Source organism: Oryzias latipes, chromosome 22 (genome assembly GCF_053564925.1).
Source record: "Oryzias latipes strain Hd-rR chromosome 22, Olatipes_Hd-rR_3.1".
Taxonomy (NCBI): domain Eukaryota; kingdom Metazoa; phylum Chordata; class Actinopteri; order Beloniformes; family Adrianichthyidae; genus Oryzias; species Oryzias latipes.
Genome location: NC_136258.1, coordinates 8,493,525 through 8,513,033, shown reverse-complemented (window position 1 = coordinate 8,513,033; position 19,509 = coordinate 8,493,525). Strand labels below are relative to the sequence as shown.

The 19,509-nt window shown below is 43.2% G+C and overlaps 1 protein-coding gene and 2 non-coding genes across 3 annotated transcripts; 1 reads left to right on the top strand and 2 right to left on the bottom strand.

Annotated features, from left to right (window-relative positions):
• Positions 1 to 2,663: 2,663 nt before the first annotated feature.
• On the bottom strand, positions 2,664 to 9,353 carry LOC101164019 (tumor necrosis factor alpha-induced protein 2). The gene is made up of 12 exons (XM_020713615.3): positions 9,242 to 9,353; positions 8,547 to 8,769; positions 7,269 to 7,899; positions 6,716 to 6,827; positions 6,514 to 6,636; positions 6,065 to 6,159; positions 5,901 to 5,993; positions 5,640 to 5,766; positions 5,282 to 5,401; positions 5,049 to 5,204; positions 3,801 to 3,922; positions 2,664 to 3,142 (listed from the first exon to the last, which is right to left on the bottom strand). Exons 2-12 carry the CDS (start codon positions 8,713 to 8,715, stop codon positions 3,001 to 3,003), a joined length of 1,890 nt encoding a protein of 629 aa, XP_020569274.1. The 5' UTR covers positions 8,716 to 8,769; positions 9,242 to 9,353; the 3' UTR covers positions 2,664 to 3,000.
• Positions 9,354 to 17,487: 8,134 nt separating this feature from the next.
• Positions 17,488 to 17,693, bottom strand: LOC111946889 (small nucleolar RNA U3). Its single transcript, XR_002872701.1, has one exon. It is a non-coding gene; the product is annotated as a small nucleolar RNA U3 (small nucleolar RNA).
• A 554-nt stretch (positions 17,694 to 18,247) lies between these two features.
• LOC111946888 (small nucleolar RNA U3) lies at positions 18,248 to 18,453 on the top strand. Its single transcript, XR_002872700.1, has one exon. It is a non-coding gene; the product is annotated as a small nucleolar RNA U3 (small nucleolar RNA).
• Positions 18,454 to 19,509: the final 1,056 nt, after the last annotated feature.

Sequence of the window (19,509 nt, the reverse complement as noted above, 5' to 3'; positions counted from 1 at the left end):
GAATAAAAAGATTCAGATATATGGCAATGAAGTAAGTGATTAAAAAATGTTGTGTTTCAATCACATTATTTTAATAAAAATGAGTATATCTGCAGGCTCAAACTTAGACAGATGAGAGTTTGAGAATTACAATAAATTAAGATGGAAAAACTTTAACTGAATTGGAGTAATATTACATTTAGTTAGATAAAAATGCAAATTTGAGTTGTAAAAAAATATTGAGTTGGATAGACATAAGAAATTAGGTTGAATAAATTTAACTCAATTACTTGTTACCAAATAAATTCATTTAAATTGGATAAGTTATATATATTTGCGTCACAATGAAAATAATATCAGAAACTTGTGCGTTTACTATGTCTGTTCTTTTTCTCCAAGCAGAAACTCTTTCTTTTGCTGATGATGCAGCTGTATTACCTTTTTGATAGGGTATAATCTTCATACGCCGTCATTAAAATCTCAGACTCCGTCTCACTGAAGTATAGCGCTCTCTTTTTTTTCTCCACGCGTTTCCATGGTGACTACGGAATGGAACTTGAGAATGTCTTTCGGTACTTGCTGTGCACGCTGATTAACCCAGGGTTACAAAGTCAAACGTAATTACGCTAACTCATATCTGGTCTTTTGGAACCGACATACCCAGAGTAAGCAAGTTAAGGCGGATATCAGCCAGAGTTCAGGCTTAAAGTCAGGGAGACCTTTGCATTGATGTGTTCTCTCTACCATGACAAAGGTGGATAAAGGTGAAGAGGATTTCATGTAATCCATGGACACCAGTGAAGATCACAAATCAGTAAACATGCTTCCTTTTACTAGGAAACGTGAAACTGTGTTGGAATAATGTATATAGGTTATCTCATATTTGCTTATTTTATGCATCACCTAGCTATATATATAGGTGATTTAATCATGTTTGCAGAAGTGTCTGTGTGTGTCCAAATCTGTTTCACAGGAAGGTGGAGGTGACACCCTAGGGAGAAAATGTTTATCTTTGCGACTTTTCAGCATTCTCCTGAGAACCTGTGTTAGCTGTGTCTAAAATGAATCGAAGGATGCTCTGTGTTAGTTTATCTGTGAGAAACGGCTTTGCAGGTCCAGAGATTATTTGAGAAGACTGTGGAAGGATGGACATGTTGTAATAAATGCTTTCTGATAGCGCTGCCGCTGTGTTTTTATCTGTTTCCCCTCCTTAGAGCTCAGCGCATGTGTAACTTAGGGACAACCCAAATCAACTTATTAAAAGAGGAGGCAGCAGAATTTGCGCCAGAGTGGAGAGAGATTGTTTACTGGGTAGATCTCTGTCTGCTCTCCTCGTAAAGGTACCTTTGTCCGTTGGTCTTTCTTTCCTTTTTGAATTGTTATGATGTTGCAGGTTGTTTGAACCCAACAAACTGTTTTGAACTTAAAATTATATGGAGAAGTAATGCAAGTGCATAGTTTTAGGTATCTAGTTATATTTGATACAAAGTTGAAATGAAGAGAGAATATTGATAGTTTAGTAGGGAGATGTAAGAAAGTCATAAATATAATGAGATGCTTGAAAGGTACTGGGTGGGGAGCTAGTGCACGGGCTTTGAGACAAATATATGTTACAATGATTAGGTCAGTCACAGATTTTGGAATTATTGTTTACAATACAGCTTGCAAAACGCTGTCACATAAGATAGAGTTCATCCAAAATCAGGCGTTGAGAATATATACTGGGGCCATGAGGTCAACTCCTGCTGTGTCATTACAAGTTGAAATGGGGGATCTACCATTGAATCTCAGAATTAAACAACTGCTACTTAATTATTGGGTGAAAATACAGGGTTGTGTAGATGTAGAGAACATGGTTAGGAGGGCTATTGATCCTTGTTGGGAAAGCGGTAGTGGGACAAATGAAAGTGTTGCTTGGAAATTAGATAGATTAGCGAGAGAAATAAACATTCATGGTAAAACCCTAGTTAAGACGTTTTTGTACCCAGCCACTCCTTTCTGGGTTTTTCCAACCATACAAGTGGATTTGTATCTCCACATGAAGATGGACGGTAGCAAAGGGAAGGGAAACTGGGATGAAATAACAGCAGTCAGGTTAGACATAGTCCATACTTCATTTATTCCCATAGATACAGATGGATCTAAAGACCCAGACACAATGAGAACTGGTTTTTCTTTCTGCATCCCTACATTGGAAAATATGTTGGAATTAAGACGTCAAAGGATATTTCAGTTTTGCAGTTGAAATGTTGGCAATAGCATTTAGTTTACACTGGTTGGAACAGAATAGAATTGGAGATGGTATAATTTGTTCAGACTCATTGGCAGCTTTGATGTCTCTGAAGTCTTATTCTTCTGACAGCATTCAGATATATTGTATGAAATTTATGAGAGTTTGTTCAGGTTGGAAAAATTGAAAATAAGCATCAGATTTATGTGGGTACCAGCACATAGGAGGGTGGAGGGAAATGGCTGATTTTCTGGCAAAAAAGGCGTTGAAACGGGGTATTGAGATGAAAATTCCATTAGGTAGAACGGAAATTAGCACGTTCTCTGTCATTGTGAACTGTATGGGGAAGAAAGACGACAGCTGGAGAGTAGAGTACGGTTGATAGAGGGTGGCGGTAATGCGTCCGTTTTTCACTTGATGCTAAAATCTTTGTTTTGAAGATTCAGCAGAGACGTTTTGATCATTTTATCTCATCACGTTTATTAGTGAATTTTCATTTTAGGTACAAGAGAGAACTTGAGATGCAACAGAAACTGCATTACATGCAACACAAAAATCAACACACAAAATACAGGAATCTCCTGAAACGGCTCTGGAAGCACCGACGCAGTATAAAAATATATAACTCTGCAAGTCACACTTGCATCACTGCTCTGCAGTGAAGCCCATGCACATTATTCACATTCGCATTCACAGTGCAGAAGGAAGCTCAGACATACTGACATTTCCTCTAGAGCTTAAAAAACGTAAGCTTGCTAAAACGATGCAGCAGAAAACTGGAGAAGTTTGGCCTAAATGTTGGAGAAAAAAGGATGACTTCCAGTTCCAGGAATCGCTTCTTTCAAAGCGTCGGACAGCGTGGCTTTGATGGTTTTCCTGTGGGCTTTGGAGAGGTTCGCTTTCAGTTTGAGCAGAGCAGAAACCTGGGCTTCTCTGTGGACAAAAGAGGGGAAGAAGGGGACGGAGTTCAGTCACAAAGATGTTTCTGATCCGCTCACTGCTGTTTGTTTGGAGGTTTGGACATGCAAAAATGAAAAGATGAACATTGCTTCATCCTTTTTGATCCTCTGATTGTCTTAACCATTACTGACAGGATTTCATTGTTTTAAATGTTCACAAAACTCATATTTACATCCACGCTTTGGACAGAAACTGTAGGAGGTTTCCAGTGTGATTAGAATAAGGGTTTCTCAAAGATTAAAACACAACGCAAATCCGAACTGACTTCTGCGTGTGTGTGAAGCAGTTATTGCAAAGTGTCCCTGACTTTGTGTTTACTAAGTGTCTATTTCTGGGAATGTGTGAGAGCAGTTTGACCCCGGCAGTAACAAACATTAACCCCACACGTGTGCACATGTGTGCACACACAGTGTGTCAGCAGTCGTAAGCTCGGCCTGTTGCTGCTCCTGCTGCTTTCAGGAAACATCTGAATCCATGAAGGATTTCCGGTTCTTTCCTGCTTGAGGCCGGCCTTTCCCTGCAGCTAGTCTGTCTGACTGTGAGCGGGATTTTCTGTCCTTGTCGGGTCAGATGAGTGGAGATCAAACGCCCTGCATCTGTTTTTCTTGTTCTAACGGAGCAGGAGGATCACCTGAGGTCAGGGTAGGTGGATCCCAGTGAAACCACCTGCACCTGGATGGCAGGAACGTCTTGCAGTTTCAGCACTTCTGCGATCTTGATCAGGATTTCCTCCAGCCAGACCTCCTTCGACCCCTGTAAAAACACGGCATCATCAGCTCTTGGGACCCGTTGAACCGGTTTTCCTGGAAGTTTCTTTAATGGAGTTTTTATAGGTTTGTCCAGTATTTCTAAAGAGTGATGAGTCACAGACTCTCTGGGCTCTCAGCTGTTTTTTAGAAATGCCCTTCCTAACCAGTAGATGGCAGATGTTACTGAGGCACAGAGGGCTGTAAACTAAAAAAACATGTGGCCAGCAGTGAAACTTTTGAGTGACTGAAAAAAGAAGACGTTTTTTTGGTCAGAGGAAATCCTTCACAGACAAATTCTTCAAACCTTTGAATTCTATTAAAGTCATTTCTCCAGTTCTGCTTGATTTCTTCCTGCATTTGTTCTTGTTTAGAAATATTTGACACATTTGAAAGAGCAAAAGGGGCTTTAATGTTATTAGAAGCTGCTGCAGAAATGAGTCTGTCACATTAAAGTCATTTGGCAGGTTTGTGAAATAATCAGTGTGAAACCAAGTGTTAGTGGTTATTTTCAAATGATAACTTCTCCTAAAATATATTTTAAGAAATCCAATGGGTTCAAATATCACCATAGTAAATGCAGCTCGGTGTCATTGATTTCTACAAATTGTGTCTACAAATGTTCCATATGCCCGTACGGGGCAAATGGGTTCTGCCCCCTCCACATGGAACACTACGAAAAAGCTGGAAATGAAAAGAAATAGTTCCTCTGAATTTTTTAAAACTAAGCTTAGAACGGAGGACAAGGTCACTTTAAACTGTACCTGTTTTACGCAAGTTCTCATTTTTATTCATTTTACCTTTTTAAACGTTACATTTTTATTGTAAATGTAACTTGTTTTTTCCTCCTAGCCAGTAATCCCTTGAAAGAGAGATTCCTAATCTCAATGGGTCATTTACTGGGTAAATAAAGGATGAATAAAAAGAAAAAATCCTGTTAGATGTTTACTGACATGAGGATTTTAGTCTTTAGATTCATAGAAAACAAACATGAATGTGAACGTTTCCCACACAGGAAAGCTAAGGTTCCAACCATCACCATGGTAGATTTACTCTCATTTCAGTTTCAGTTCTGCACTAATTTGCATCATTTGCTGCTTGTTGTTGCTATAGCGATGGGGGCGGAGCTTCACCTCTTTGGTGAAGAGCTTGCGCAGACTCTCTGCGTTGTTAATCATGACGGCGCACGCCATCTCCTGCTGCTCCCGGGCTTTCAGCCGGAGGTCTCCTCGCAGTAGCCTCCGGACGTACTCCTCTGTCACCTCCTGGTGGAGCCGTCCGATCAGCTCCTGAATCAGAAGAACCTGCATCAGCTTCGTGTTGGTCCACGCCTTTGAAAAGCTTGTTAAAGGGCAAAACAGCGTACCTGCCGGCAGGTGTGGGGCACATCCTGGAACTGCTGCAGCTCTTTTTCCAATGTGTCCAGCAGCTTCTGAAAGGCGTTCTTTTTCAGCCAATCGCTGGTTCCCAGCTTCTGGTACTGTGGCTGTGTGAGGCAGAGGAACAAACGCTTTACAGAAGAGAAGCTTCATCTCTACTGGAACAGAATCTCTAGAATCTTCTTCACATCTGGAAGAAGTTGATGATTTGACGTTTAGCTGGCGTAAATAAAGTGACAAACGTGCTTTGGTTGTGTCGCATTGACAGTCTGTGCAGGTCTGTGACCGGCTCTGACTGCATGCATGCATGAGCTGTGAACGGCGGTCTCTGATCACAGGACTTACCTTCAGCACTTTGTGCACGGGGCTCAATAAATAATTGCATGCAGACTGTTTCATGTCAGCCAGGACACACAAACAGTCTTCCCGCACCGTCTCAGGGAACAAATGTGTCTTTTTGTGAAGGAAGTCTCTGCAGAAAAGACAAAGAGGACACATCAGAACAAAGCTTGCCGCGGCTGCGTCTGCCGCTGCCGCTGCAGCTGCGGCTGCGGCTGCGGCTGCTGCAGGCCCCCGACTCGGCTGCTCATCACATCAGACCCTCACCTAAACTGTTCCACGCAGCCCAGGTGGGCTTTCATGTAGGCTTTGGTGTTCGCTTTGTTCATTTTGATGACCTCTTCTTGGTGGACTTTATACCTGCAAGAGTTTGGATGAAGTGAGTTTCTGCTGTCAGTTCAGCTCCTCAGAAGACCGTCTGGGGTTTTTACCTCTGCATTAGATCCAGGAGGGGGTATGTTATGGTCTGGGCTTTCTGCAGGCTCCTCACAACCTTCTCTGCTGCCGTTACCATGCCGTTAATGAACTAAAGGCAGAAGGAGAGGGAAAATCTGTGACTCCACACAAACTGCACTCACACTGCAGACTCAGAAGTCTGCAGGTCAATGTAATAGTCTGCACCATTAGATCACCAATAAGTTTCCACTGAACTTCCCGTCCTCCTTGTTGATTAATGTTTCTCCACATTTCATGTTTGTATACTTTGTTCGGCTTGACTTCAGTTAACGGGAGACAGACTCGGAAACATTGGATTGGATGTCTTTCAAACCTCTTGAAGCTAAAAATCCCTTTTCTTCTATACACGTTTTGCCCAAGTTTATTAGAAAATGAGCCCAGTGCAGAGTTCCCTGAAAACTGGGGCTTTGTACTGGGGCCGCACCTGGATGACGTCGTAGGCCAGGTGGCTGACGCAGCGGCCCTCCTCAGTGCTCGGCTCTGCTCCCTGGTCCCACTGCTTCACTTCCTCCTCCAGGACTCGGTTTGTGAATGTTGCCAGTTCAGCCTGAAAGCACCAGGACACACGCCATGCTGTCACTCAGTCTGTCAGACCCAACCCCCTCAGACGCATGGACTGCCGTTACCTGCTGCTTGCTCAGGTGCTGCACCTCCAGACACTGCAGTGACATCTCAGGCAGCAGCTCTCCCAGAGCGGCAACATCAATCTCACCGGCCAGCTCTGGATTTTCAAAGATCCTGACACACAGGAGAAGGTTGTGACACTGCTGTTCCATGGACACATCACATGACTTTGCAGGCATTTCACAACCAACATTTCATCAAAGCTTTTCCTTTTTTTGGAGGTTGCTGAACTTTGCAAATGGATTTGATTAAAACCTTGCACCTTGTGTGTTGCTAAGACTCTGGTTTCATTTGATTTGTCTTCACACCTGATAGGCAGGTTTGCTCCTCACAAATGCTCAGCCCGTTTGGCCTCCCTGACTGATTGGGTGACCTCACACTTTCCCTGTGAGGGCCAGTTTTTAGGGAGATCAGGATCTGACCCACTCAGCAGGGAACGCCTATGGAATAACAAAAAGTTCTGCTTCTCTGACCAGAGGTTTGACTGCAAAGCACCTGGACTAACCCAAGACCTGTCAGGCCTAAATTCATCTGGGAGGTGGATTGTCGTCTTACCCTGGGAAGTATTCGTTGACCCAGCGCAGGATGAAAGAACAGTCCTGGTCATCCAAAACAAATTCCACAATATCCCTGAGTGCGGTGCTGAGGGTTTGGTGGTACAGCGTGGCATAAAAGTGGCAGATCTTTGCCTCTGGGGGGTAGCATGCCTTCACGCGCCGGACCACCAACAGCAGGTCCTCCTTCAGCTGCCTGCCCATGCTCTGGATGTGGGACTGAATGTGGGACTGATCCCTCTGGCCAGCACGGCCTGAATGTGGATCCTCCAGCCGATCCTGCACCAGGCTGCGGAGGGTGGAGTCGTGCAGCGTTTGCCATTCACTGAGATTCTGGCACCCGCTTTGTCTCCTCAGAAGATCCTGCTTCTCCTCCAGGTAGATGGCCTTCACCGCAGACCTTAAGGCCTCGCTGTTGTCTCCCTCAGACGCCAGACTTCCTTGTAAACACTGCACCACCAGGCTTTGCAGGTGGCTTCGGTCTGCAGCCAGCTTGTCCATCTCTGCGGCGTGATGCTGGAGCCTCTCTTCCTCCGACGTCCGCCTGATCAGACTGTTTTCTCTGCAGATCAGAAGCAGGCTGGCCTCATGGAAGCACTGTCCGTCCAGAAAATCTTTGAACTTTGCATTTCCTGAAAGAGAAAACAAAGAGGCAGCTTTTAGAACATCTGTAAACGACAAACTTCAGCAAGAAGAACATTCTATAGCATTATTAGTATTCTTGGATGAATGTTGTAAAACGTTCAACCCATCTTTTTCCTGTTTCTTTCTTAATTTTAGTATTTTCCTCCATGTTTTGCAGCTTAACTCCTTCTTCAATGTTTCACCTATTTTAACATTCAACTATTCAAATGTTTTTCCAGCTATGACTTTTGGTCCTTCAAATCCTTGAACTTTTCCAGATATTCCAGGATTTCCTGGATGTTTGCCTCCATTGAAATACATGGGGAATCCTTGGTGTAGAAGCTCGCTGGTTCGATACCCGGCTCTGGCATTTTTCACAAACATATCTTTTTTTTTATTGAGCTGTTTTTACTTTATTTATGGTCAACTTTGATCATTTCTTTATTTAATGTCTTTTTGCCATTTATTACCCTTTAAGTTTCTTTTTCATTCAGCATTGTACCATAAACCCTTGATTTTCTTCTGGACATGCAGCTCCTTCTAGTTATTATTATTATAGTCCATGACTGTTTGAAACCCAGAAGAAGTAAAAAACTAACAGCGACAGCTGATGATGTCTGCTGCATGATGTCAGAGCTTCTCAAAGGTCTCCTACCTGCTGCAGGCTCGGGGGGCTGGCTTCCATCAGGCACAGCCAGAAGGTCCTCCTCCACAGGAGGGGGGCTGGGATGCCCCACAATCCTCTGCAGCTTGTCCCTAAACCAGGTTGGACTGAGGGGGATGTTGCGCCTGCCGTTAGGCGCCGAGTCTGAGCGAATCCTCATGTTTAAACTGGATCTGAACCGGATCCAACTGCAGAAACTGGACCAGAAGAGGAGCTGATGAAGACGCAGAAGTCGGTGTGATTACAGTCATTCAAATCATTCAAATGAAGGTTTGATTGCTGATGTGAGAAAGCAGCAGGTTACGTTTGAAGACTAGACATTTCTTTAAAGCTGTTTACATGTTTTCACCTTCTGTAACTAGTGCATGGATCAACATGAATTTTTACTTGGAAGCAAAAACATAAATACATTTTTTTTTTGATGGAGCTGCATATAAATTCAGGCATCAAGGGGTTAAAAAAATCCAAACGGTAAAATTTTAGGGATTTTGTCCAAGAAAGTTAAAAAGTTTAAAAAAAAAAATCAGAGAAAATGCATAAAAAATAGATTCACAGTTTTATCCTTTTTCAGAACAGCCTCTAAAAACGGTAACTCTCATAAAAAAACACAACTGGGAACAGAAACAGAGAAAGGAATCATGAAAGCTAACAAATGTGAAGAGAGCCCCTCGTCTTCTGATACTCACCCTGATCCTTTTGTCGCTCTCATCCAAACTGCTGTGTGCAGCTTTTAAAGAGCCACAAGCTCCTCCTCCTTCCAACACGCAGCAATGGAAAGTCCGCTCTCGCACAACCTCACACGCACACAAACACACAGGCTTTTTTAAGAGAGCTCTGGCCGTCTGCCTGTTCTGTCTCTCCCACCAGGCAGTGGTGAACCCCCCCGTTGGTTAAAAAAGCAGCTCATCTTCATTTCTCTCTACTTTCTCGCTGACTTCCTGAATGTTTTTCTCTGCTGAGATGCTGCAAACATGTCATGAATGAAAGGAAAAAGCTGCTTTTGTCTACAATCTGATCCCAGCAAATGCTCTGCTGTGCTGGAGTGATGAGAGAATTCAACCAAATAAAGTCCAGAAAAGTTTGGACTTTTTCAAAATCAAAATCACACGAATCTGTTTTGTTTTACTGTCAAACAATTTCATGAGCTCCCCTCAATTTAGATTTTTGCTGAAGGTTTCAGATATTTCAAAGTCAATCATTGCAGTTTGAGAGCATCTCTGTTCTGTTGTTGTCTGAGGGTTTCAGACTGGACTTTCTCACTGACCGACCACAGGTGGTGAAGATGGGGAAGAAGGTGTCTGCTGAGCTGACGGTCAGCACCGGAGCACCCCAGGGTGCCGCCTCAGTCCAAAGCTCTTCTCACTCTACACCTACGACTGCACCTCCCCGGACTCCAACAGCATCATCAACTCAACCGTCCTTGGTCTCATCAGAGGAGGGGACGAGTCTGCAAACAGCAGGGGTGTCAAACTCATTTTCACTGAGGGCCACATCAGCATAGTGTCTGTCCTCAAAGGGCCAGATATAACTTATACATGTAACTAAATGTAATGAAAAATAAATGTACCTACTCCTTAATGTTAAATAACTCATTATTTATTTATTATAACTTTTTAAAAGTGACAATTACAGTTGCATAGAAAACATATGTTTGCTTGTTACTTTAGCGTAAATTCTTTTCACATTTGATTCTGTCAGGTTGGGTTATATGGACAGTGTTTAAGTCCTAATGTATAGCTGCCCAATCTGATATTTCAAGTCCAATTCCCCCTAAATATGAATAAAAACACACCAATTTTTATTTTTTATTTTAGGAAATTAAAAACTTTTATGCTCTCGCGGGCCACATAAAATGACATGGGGGCCACATTTGGCCCCCGGGGCTTGAGTTTGACACATGTGGCATACAGAGACCTGGTGCACAGATCACCATCCACAGCAAGGACAACGACCTTGTTCTCAACGTAGAGAAAACAAATGAAAATAATCGTGGACTACAGAAGGAAAGCATCGCCACATCAGCCGCTCATCATCAACGGGACTGTGGTGGAGCGGACGACTGCCACTGGTTCCTGGGTCTGCAGATCACAGACAGCCTCAGCGAAGAAAGAAACACTGTTGCTAGAGTGAAGAAAGCCCAGCAGAGGCTGCCCTTCATCAGGCTGCTGAAGAAGGCCGGACTCAAGACCCTCACCCAAGCCTACAGGGGGCTTGTAGAAAGCAGCGGACTGACAGCCTGGTTTGGTAACACCAACACAAAAGAGAGAAAGATGCTGCAAAGGGTCATCAACACAGCTGAAAAAATCATCGGTTACAACCTTCCATCCATGAAGACCATCTAGAAGCAGCGCAGCAGGAGGGGAGTTACAAAGATCATCAAAGACAGACATCACCCCGCCCACGCACTGATCCAGTGTGTGGACCTGCACACACTTTCAATGCAACACAACCAAAGTAAGTTTGTCACTTTATCTACGCCAGCTTAACGTCAAATCATCAACTTATTCCAGATGTGAGGAAGATGGATGCACACACCTCTCGCTTTCACAACAGCTTCTTCCCAGCAACAATCAGAATGCTGGCACAGGACATGAGAGAGGGAAGACTACTAGACTGAACCACACAACAAGACCTGCCATCCAGCTGGGACAACGAGTGCAATAAACTATTAAACTCCACAAAAGTGCACTAATTCTTCTGAAAAGTTGGGACGCTGCAATATTCATATTTATTTATATTTATATTTTATACTTTTGTTATTTAATTTGATTCTGTTCTTAAATTTAGTCTTTTTTTTATTTTCACCCTGAGCTGAGAGATGCCAGAGGGAAATTCCGATGTACTGTATGTGCAAACGGCAATAAAACCTTGAACCTTCCTTTTCACATGTGATGCATCCCATGTTGTGTCTGATCCTCTCTACAGGTGACCGATCCGGACTGCAGTGGTTCCGGTTCAGCAGCCGGGCCCTTCCCAGACGGAGCTGCGCGGCTGCAAAGCTGCTGTCTGCATTTTTTGTTGAAATCCAAAGAGCTTTCCTGAAACAGACGTCATCTGGAGGCCGGCCAGCCGTGGCTAATGGGAGGAAATTCCAGCAGGCTCTTGTGTTAATGACGGTGGAGAGCCGGGGCTCTACCTGTGTGGGGAATGCCGATGTGAAATGATTTGTGAGCTGTGTTCCGGCGGCGTGGGCCCTGTCTGCTGCAGGGCCTCTGTGGTCAGATGTGAGGAGGGAGGAGCCTGACAGCCGCCTTAATTCATTAGCCAACACTGAAAACTCTGAGGTGATGAAAAGCTGAAAGGCGGATGAGACGGTATTCAATCAATAAAAACAACAAAGCTAAATCTTGATCAGTGTCACAATAGACATCAAATGGACAAACGTGTCTCTCATCATGAAGAAGGATCAAACCGTTTGTGACAGATCGTCACCAACAACCACGACACGACGCTTTTCAAACCCTTTGTGTTCCAAACGTCTGTTTCTAGCTTTGATGCTGACCCACAGGTGTCACGTGTTGCAGTTCTTCAAATGACCACTGGGGGCTGGCTTCAGAAAGGAGCAACTTCCCACTGACTTCCATGTTAAAACAAGTCAGATTTCGCAGCCCAAACAAACCTTTGATAGTCTGGGTTTAGGATCTCTTTGATGTTCGTTACTTTCTCTTCTATTCATTATTTCTGGAGCGACAGAGGGACCTGTCTGGACAGGACCAGACTAAGGCAGGACGGCCCAACCCTGGCTCTGAAGATCCACAACCCTGCACTGCTTTCTGCTGACTCAGCTGTCTCTCTTGATCCTGGCGGAATAAACTAACCAGTCCAGGTAATTAGGAGCAAGAAGTGCAGGTAGAACTGGAGAGTAGGGAGAACGAGGAAGTGAGAAGTAGATCTCCAGGAAGTAGATCTCTGGGAAGAGCGTTTGAAACCTTTCCTGCATGGAAACCTGAGATTTCTGATAAATGGCTCAACACACGCACAGGCATGGTGTCAGGCCTTCATGGGCTCCGCCCACATGTGATACTCAGACTGATGGATTTTGTGTTTGCTCACAATCTATTTCTAAAACGGAACCAAATGCTTTTCTTATCCAACTCATGTCCCAACATGTGACCAGACTCCCATGTCTGCCCGCGCCTTCATGACCACGCCTCAGGCGGGATGGAGACTGTGAGACCAGAAGGTGCAAATGTTCGGAAATGGTGACAGGAAGTTCTGATTTCTTTTTCTAGTTCTTCCACTTTCCTCTGAGACTCACCAGGCCTTTGAAGAGCTACAGAAGAAGATGGAGAAGAGGCTTCTGCCTCTGAAATGGGCTTCCCTCTTTCACTCAAATGGAGACTGTAAAAACCTAAATGCTTTCACACCCTTCTTTCTTTCTCAGACATGTCCAAGTTGGATGTTTTCTTCACAGACTTCTTATACTCGTTGCCTGAGGCTTCCGCAGGCTCGCTTCCTGTCAGTGGCATCATTGTTACCATGACAACCCTGCATTCCCCTCTGCTTCCTCTCCCACAAAGGCACACCTCTCCCCACTCTTCGGTGATGGTTTCTTCTCTTCAGGGACGGACGGACGGTTTGATCCAGGACTTTTCGGTCAAATGTGATGATGTCATATTCTGAAACTGAGAAGTTAACCCTTTATCTGCCGGTATTCATAAAAACATTGATTGTATGTTTTACCCAACCAAAGCAATAAAAAGAGGAAAAAAACAAATTTTTATTGATTTTGATCGGGTTGTTGATCGGGTTGTTAAAATCCCAATCCGATCATCTTCTGATGTATATCCAAACTCTTCCCAGTGGTCTTTTGATGATGATGATGCCGTTTTTAGACAAAAAAACTGTAGTTTTCTAGGACATAGTTTCTCCAGAGCAACAGAAGTTCATCAGTAATTCACGTCTGAGGCAGGACTGTTGACGCAGATCTAAGCCGTCTCCTTCCCATCATCCAACTGTATGCAAACTCCCCCCTCTAGCTTTCAGCCCCCCAAGCTAACATTAGCAGTACAAGAAAAACAGCAGCAGCATCAGATCTATCCAGCCGTCCAGTTCTGATCCAGATTCCAGCTCAGACCAGGAAAACAAAGACGTTCATGGTTTTATTTGTCTGAGTGGATGATCAGAAAGGGGGCGGAGCAGAGATATTTTGGCCTCAGTCCAAAGCTCTTCTCACTCTACACCTACGACTGCACCTCCCCGGACTCCAACAGCATCATCAACTCAACCGTCCTTGGTCTCATCAGAGGAGGGGACGAGTCTGCAAACAGCAGGGGTGTCAAACTCATTTTCACTGAGGGCCACATCAGCATAGTGTCTGTCCTCAAAGGGCCAGATATAACTTATACTTGTAACTAAATGTAATGAAAAATAAATGTACCTACTCCTTAATGTTAAATAACTCATTATTTATTTATTATAACTTTTTAAAAGTGACAATTACAGTTGCATAGAAAACATATGTTTGCTTGTGACTTTAGCATTCTTTTTACATTTGATTCTGTCAGGTTAGGTTATATGGACAGTCCTAATGTATAGTTGCCCAATCCCATATTTCAAGTCTAATTCCCCCTAAATATGCATAAATACACATCAATTTTTATTTTAGGAAATTAAAAACTTTTATGCTCTCGCGGGCCACATAAAATGACATGGGGGCCACATTTGGCCCCCGGGCCTTGAGTTTGACACACGTGGCATACAGAGACCTGGTGCACAGGATCACCATCTACAGCGAACCAGATTCCAGCTCAGACCAGGAAAACAAAGACGTTCATGGATCTATTTGTCTGAGTGGATGATCAGAAAGGGGGCGGAGCAGAGATATTTTGGCCCCACCCATTTCAGTTGCTGCGTCACAGCTAAAAGCTTTTATAAACTGTTTTTGCTTATCAGGACAGGAATTTCTTTGTTTTTTTTACACAAGAACGATTTTTTAACAACCGATCGAAGACAAACTATCAATAAAAAACATTTATTTAATCTTTCTTATTGCCTTGGGTGAGCATTACATAAAAACCTCATTTGGAGTCTTGAGAACAAAACAAAGCAGAAGATAAAAGTGGAGATGAAGAGTTGTTGCCTCCTTGCTCTGCCTGTGATGTGATGAAAGCTTCAGAGACGGTTTCTGTGGAAGCAGAAGTTCAGCAAACCTGTCTTCTCTGTTGCCTTAAAATCCCTCCAGTTTTCTTTTTAGAGCTCATGTTTGCACAAGAAAACATAGATTATGAAAGTTTTTCAAAAGCGACTCAACACTTTCCACAATTCTTCTTCCACTTTCGGCTTCTCCCATCAGGGGTCGCCACAGCGAACAAGTCGCATGGTAAATTTGGCAATGTTTTACGCTGGATGCCCTTCCTGACGCAACCTTCTCAAACCGGGCTTGGAACCGGCAGAGGTAGAGAAGGGAACAGGGAGCAGCCCGGAGTCGAACCCAGGTTTCACGGATGGAAGGCGGCGCAAACCAGCACGAGCTAAACTGGCGCCGCACGAGCTAAACTGGCGCCCACGAGCTAAACTGGCGCCCACGAGCTAAACTGGCGCCCACGAGCTAAACTTTCCGCAATGTCCCAACAAAAACGTGAAACTATCACATTCTGACCTCAATCGAAAGTGAGAGAAAAATCCTGTTATTCTTTCTATACTGGAATTAAGTCCCTTTTTAATGAAGCGACAGAAGAAAATTTGGAAACTGATTTCAGACTTCTTGATTAAAATTAAACAAATTACACTGAAACAGGAACCTGAGGTAAACCTGCAGGTTGGAAAACATTTGTGTCAGCAGCTCAACAGAAGCAGCAGCTTTCATAGGTCACAATGGTTTGTCCAACCAAGTATAAAAGTAGCTCTAAATTCAGTTTTCTTCATTGTGTGAGGACATGGAGCAACAGTTCTGAGGTGAAGCAAGAAGCATAAACAAAGAGAAGGGCTGGGGGGTATTCCAGGAAGCATGTTTAAACCAGCCTGAGTTTAACCCTGAGCTCTGGCTAAAATCCGCCTGAACTCGCTTACTCTGGGTATGTCGGTTCCAAAAGACCGGATATGAGTTGGCGTAATTACGCTCGACTTGGTAACCCTGGGTTAATGCTCGTGCACGGAAGGTACATAAAGACATTCTCAATGGATCGCCGATTTCCGGAGTCACCATGGAAACGCGTGGAGAACCAAAGAGAGCCCAATATTTAAGTGAGACGGAGTCTGAGATTTTAATGAAGGCGTATGAAGATTATGCGTCCATCAAAAAAGTAACACGGCTGCATCATCAAAAGAAAGAGTTTCTGCTTGTAGTAGAAGAACAGACAAAGTAAACGCACAAGTTTCTGATCTTTTTTCCATTTTCCTTGTGACGCAAATATGTATAACTTATCCAATTTTGCCACCTTTAATGAAATACTTCTATCTAAAGAATTGTCCGTCTTAATCATTACTCTAATGTCTGGTAGGGATGCTATATAAACTCATCATCCTCTCCTTCATTCTTACTCATGGTTCAGAGACATAACCACAGTAGGAATAAACAACTCAGCAAAACATGGCACAACACAGTAAAACGGCTAAACTACTAAACACATTTGGTCAAAAACCCACACTTAAACCAAAATCCGTCCAGACAGGCAAAGGATATGGTATCCCACAATCCCTTGCGGTGCCGATCTAACAGCAGCACCAAAGTTACACCTACTTAATTGAATTAATTTGAATGAAAGTAAAATAACTGTCTGATAAATACGTGTTATTTTTAAACTGACTTAACAAACAAATAATTTATCTTAACTGAAGCAAATAACTAAGTTAGATCAAAGTGAAAAAGTTGAATTTTCCAACATCCATATGTGATCTCATCACCCTCTCATGGTGGAAAAAGTATTATCTGAGCTTCTTCATCCACTAAATCATCTTCAAATGGACACGCCATGCTGCTTCACCTCTCTGTAAACAAACTAACCTTCAACTAAACCTTCTCCAGACCAAGTTATGTTCAGAGCATGAGTTGCTATGGCAACTTGACCTACCCTGAAACATACCTCAATTTCTGAGACCGAAAACTGAGGTTATCAACTTCCTTAGCCTCAAACTTACCGTGGGAGCTAGCATAACCTGCTTCCTGGAATACCCCCCTGGAGTACAGAACACCCACAAGAAAATTCATCAAAAAAATAAATAAAAAATCCTTGTTTTAACCATCAAAGATGTTTGACCTCCATCCAGGCACAGTTACGATCTCTCCAGCCGCAGAGTAACGTGTCAGATTTTTGTGCAGCTTCCTGACGCTAAGAATAAAAAACATTTTAAACTCCAGCTTTGCAAAATGCAGATAAAAAAATAAAGAGAAAGCAAACACAAACATGAAATGAAAGAGGCTGATAAATCTACACACAGACTGATAAGGATCCCAGTGCATCATGGGATTTCCCCTTTTATCAACTGAGACCGTTGGGACATAACGCCATTCCTGTAAGCCTTTGCAAACTAAGTCTGAGCGTGGAGCTGCTTTCTGGAGGGATGTTTTCTGTCATCTGCTCCCTTGTGTTCCACAGGGAGACGTGACCCCCCCCTGACACTGAGGATGCTTTTCTGTGGTTTTTCCACCAGTCCCAGGTCAGCAGGGTCTGAGTTCTCTCTGTGAAACCGTCAGCTTCTGTTGATAAATCTGAACTGATGACATTAGATAACAATGGCGTGGAATGTGCCTTCCTCTCAGTCTGTTGGCTTGTTTTTCTGGAGGCAGCAATGAAAGTTTGGTGTTTTTATCCAAACAATAATCGGCAGTCCAAAAATATCATTGAAGTAAAATCTCACATTCAAATTCAAGAGGACTGTCAGAGTTTAATAATAAACTAGGGAGACAGTTAACCTTGTCAGAATAATTCACAAGTGTTTTTACTTCTTGATTTGTTATGAAAAGCTATTTCTGTATTCAACAAAGCAACAGTCCACTCAGACAACGTTTCCTCCTCCAGTGTCACATCCAGAAACACTGAACAGTCTTCATCAGTGAAGAAGATTCTCATCTTCTCACCAGCTTCCTGCTCTGAAGGAAACATCTTCCTTCATCATCATGGACAGCAAGACCAACCTCTGTAGAAACACAATCCTCTAGTTCCAAACTAAAGAAATGATCCCTGAAAGTAGAGTCTTAGTTAGTTCTGGATGTTGTTTGTCCTCTTCTGTCTGCAGACAGGAACTCCTGCTCCTGGTCACCTCCTGCAGGTCACAGACTCACACCTCCTCCAATCAGACTGCAGTCTGATCACATACCTTACAGTTTTTCACTCGCTCTAACTCACTTTTTGAAACAAAAATGACATTTTCAAAACCACCTGGACATTTTTCCACATGTCTTGGCATCAAAACAGATTCAACGTTTTTCATACAATTCATGAGATGTTTCCGTGGACGATATGCAAACACGCTGCTGAGGCCGACTGTAGGATGACGTCATGAAATGGCGGCACCAGCAAGGAGAGAAACGCGGGGGCCTAAGAAATTGAGTCACCCCCCCCGAGTTGGAAAAGAATTCTATTCCATTCAGAGTTTAATTATGTTCTGAACACTATTATGACATTATTCTTTGATTTGCAGATGTTTATAGTTCAAAAATAATTTGAGGTTTCAACAAACTAACAGAGGTGACCAGGAGTAGGAGTTCCTGTCTGCAGACAGAAGAGGACAAACAACATCCAGAACTAACTAAGACTCTACTTTCAGGGATCATTTCTTTAGTTTGGAACTAGAGGATTGTGTTTCTACAGAGGTTGGTCTTGCTGTCCATGATGATGAATGAAGATGTTTCCTTCAGAGCAGGAAGCTGGTGAGAAGATGAGAATCTTCTTCACTGATGAAGACTGTTCAGTGTTTCTGGATGTGACACTGAAGGAGGAAACATTGTCTGAGTGGACTTTAAGTTGGTAAAAGCTGAAATGGATTTTGGACTATGTTTATTTATTAACAAAAGATAACTTTATAGAAATGCTTAGAACATAAACTCTGGATTTGCTTATATGTGGTTATGTTAGACATGCCACACAAGATGGTGGCACAGTGGTTAGCGCTCTTACCTCACAGCAAGAAGGTCCTCAGGTCAACTCCCGGCTGGGGGACCTGAACCAGAACACCGATGGGGGATCTTTCTGTGCGGAGTTTTCATGTTCTTTCTATGCATGTGTGGGTTTTCTCTAGGAACTCTGGCTTCCTCCCAACATCCCAAAACATGCTCCATAGGTTAATTGGTGACTTTAAATTGCCCCTGGGTGTGAATGGGTGTGTTATCAGTGGCAGATTGGTGACCTGTCCCGTCTGAAAGAAGGCCTTTTTTTTTAAAACCATATGAGTTTTTAAAAAATAAAATAGCAATTTCTGAGCTATTTTCCTACCCAGAAGTAAGACGCCTCAATCTCTGAGGCTCCGCCTTTCTCTCCTTGTGGGTGCCGCCCATTTTATGACATCATCCGAGAGTCGGCCTCAGCATCGTGTCTGAATTTCTCCCACGAAAACATAAAATCTGAACTTTTACACAGATGGACATTCATATTGGTCAAATAAATGAAAGCGTTTAGCCGATCACCACTAGCTCCATTGAGAAAGTGGGCGTGTCTGTTAGCCTGGGGGCGGAGCTGGCAGCACAGACTCTTCCTGGAAGGGGCAGTTCCTATCTTTGTGTTGTGACAAAGTGAGAACCCACTGGTTTTCATGGATTGGGAGGGGCTGGTGCTCAGAGAGCAGGTTTTTAGAGGAATATTCAGAAATGAGTGAATGGATCAAAAAAACACTTTGGGGTTGTTTTTGTGAGGAATGAACATTAAAAGACACTTAAAAAGTCAAAAAAGTTGTTTTTGCATGGTATACGCCCTTTAATCTGCAATGTTGAAAAGGTAAAACAGAAAATACTGAGAAAAAAAACATTAAGAATCACTGTAAAAAGTAATTTTTGTAAAATGCAATCTGGCCCGAACGA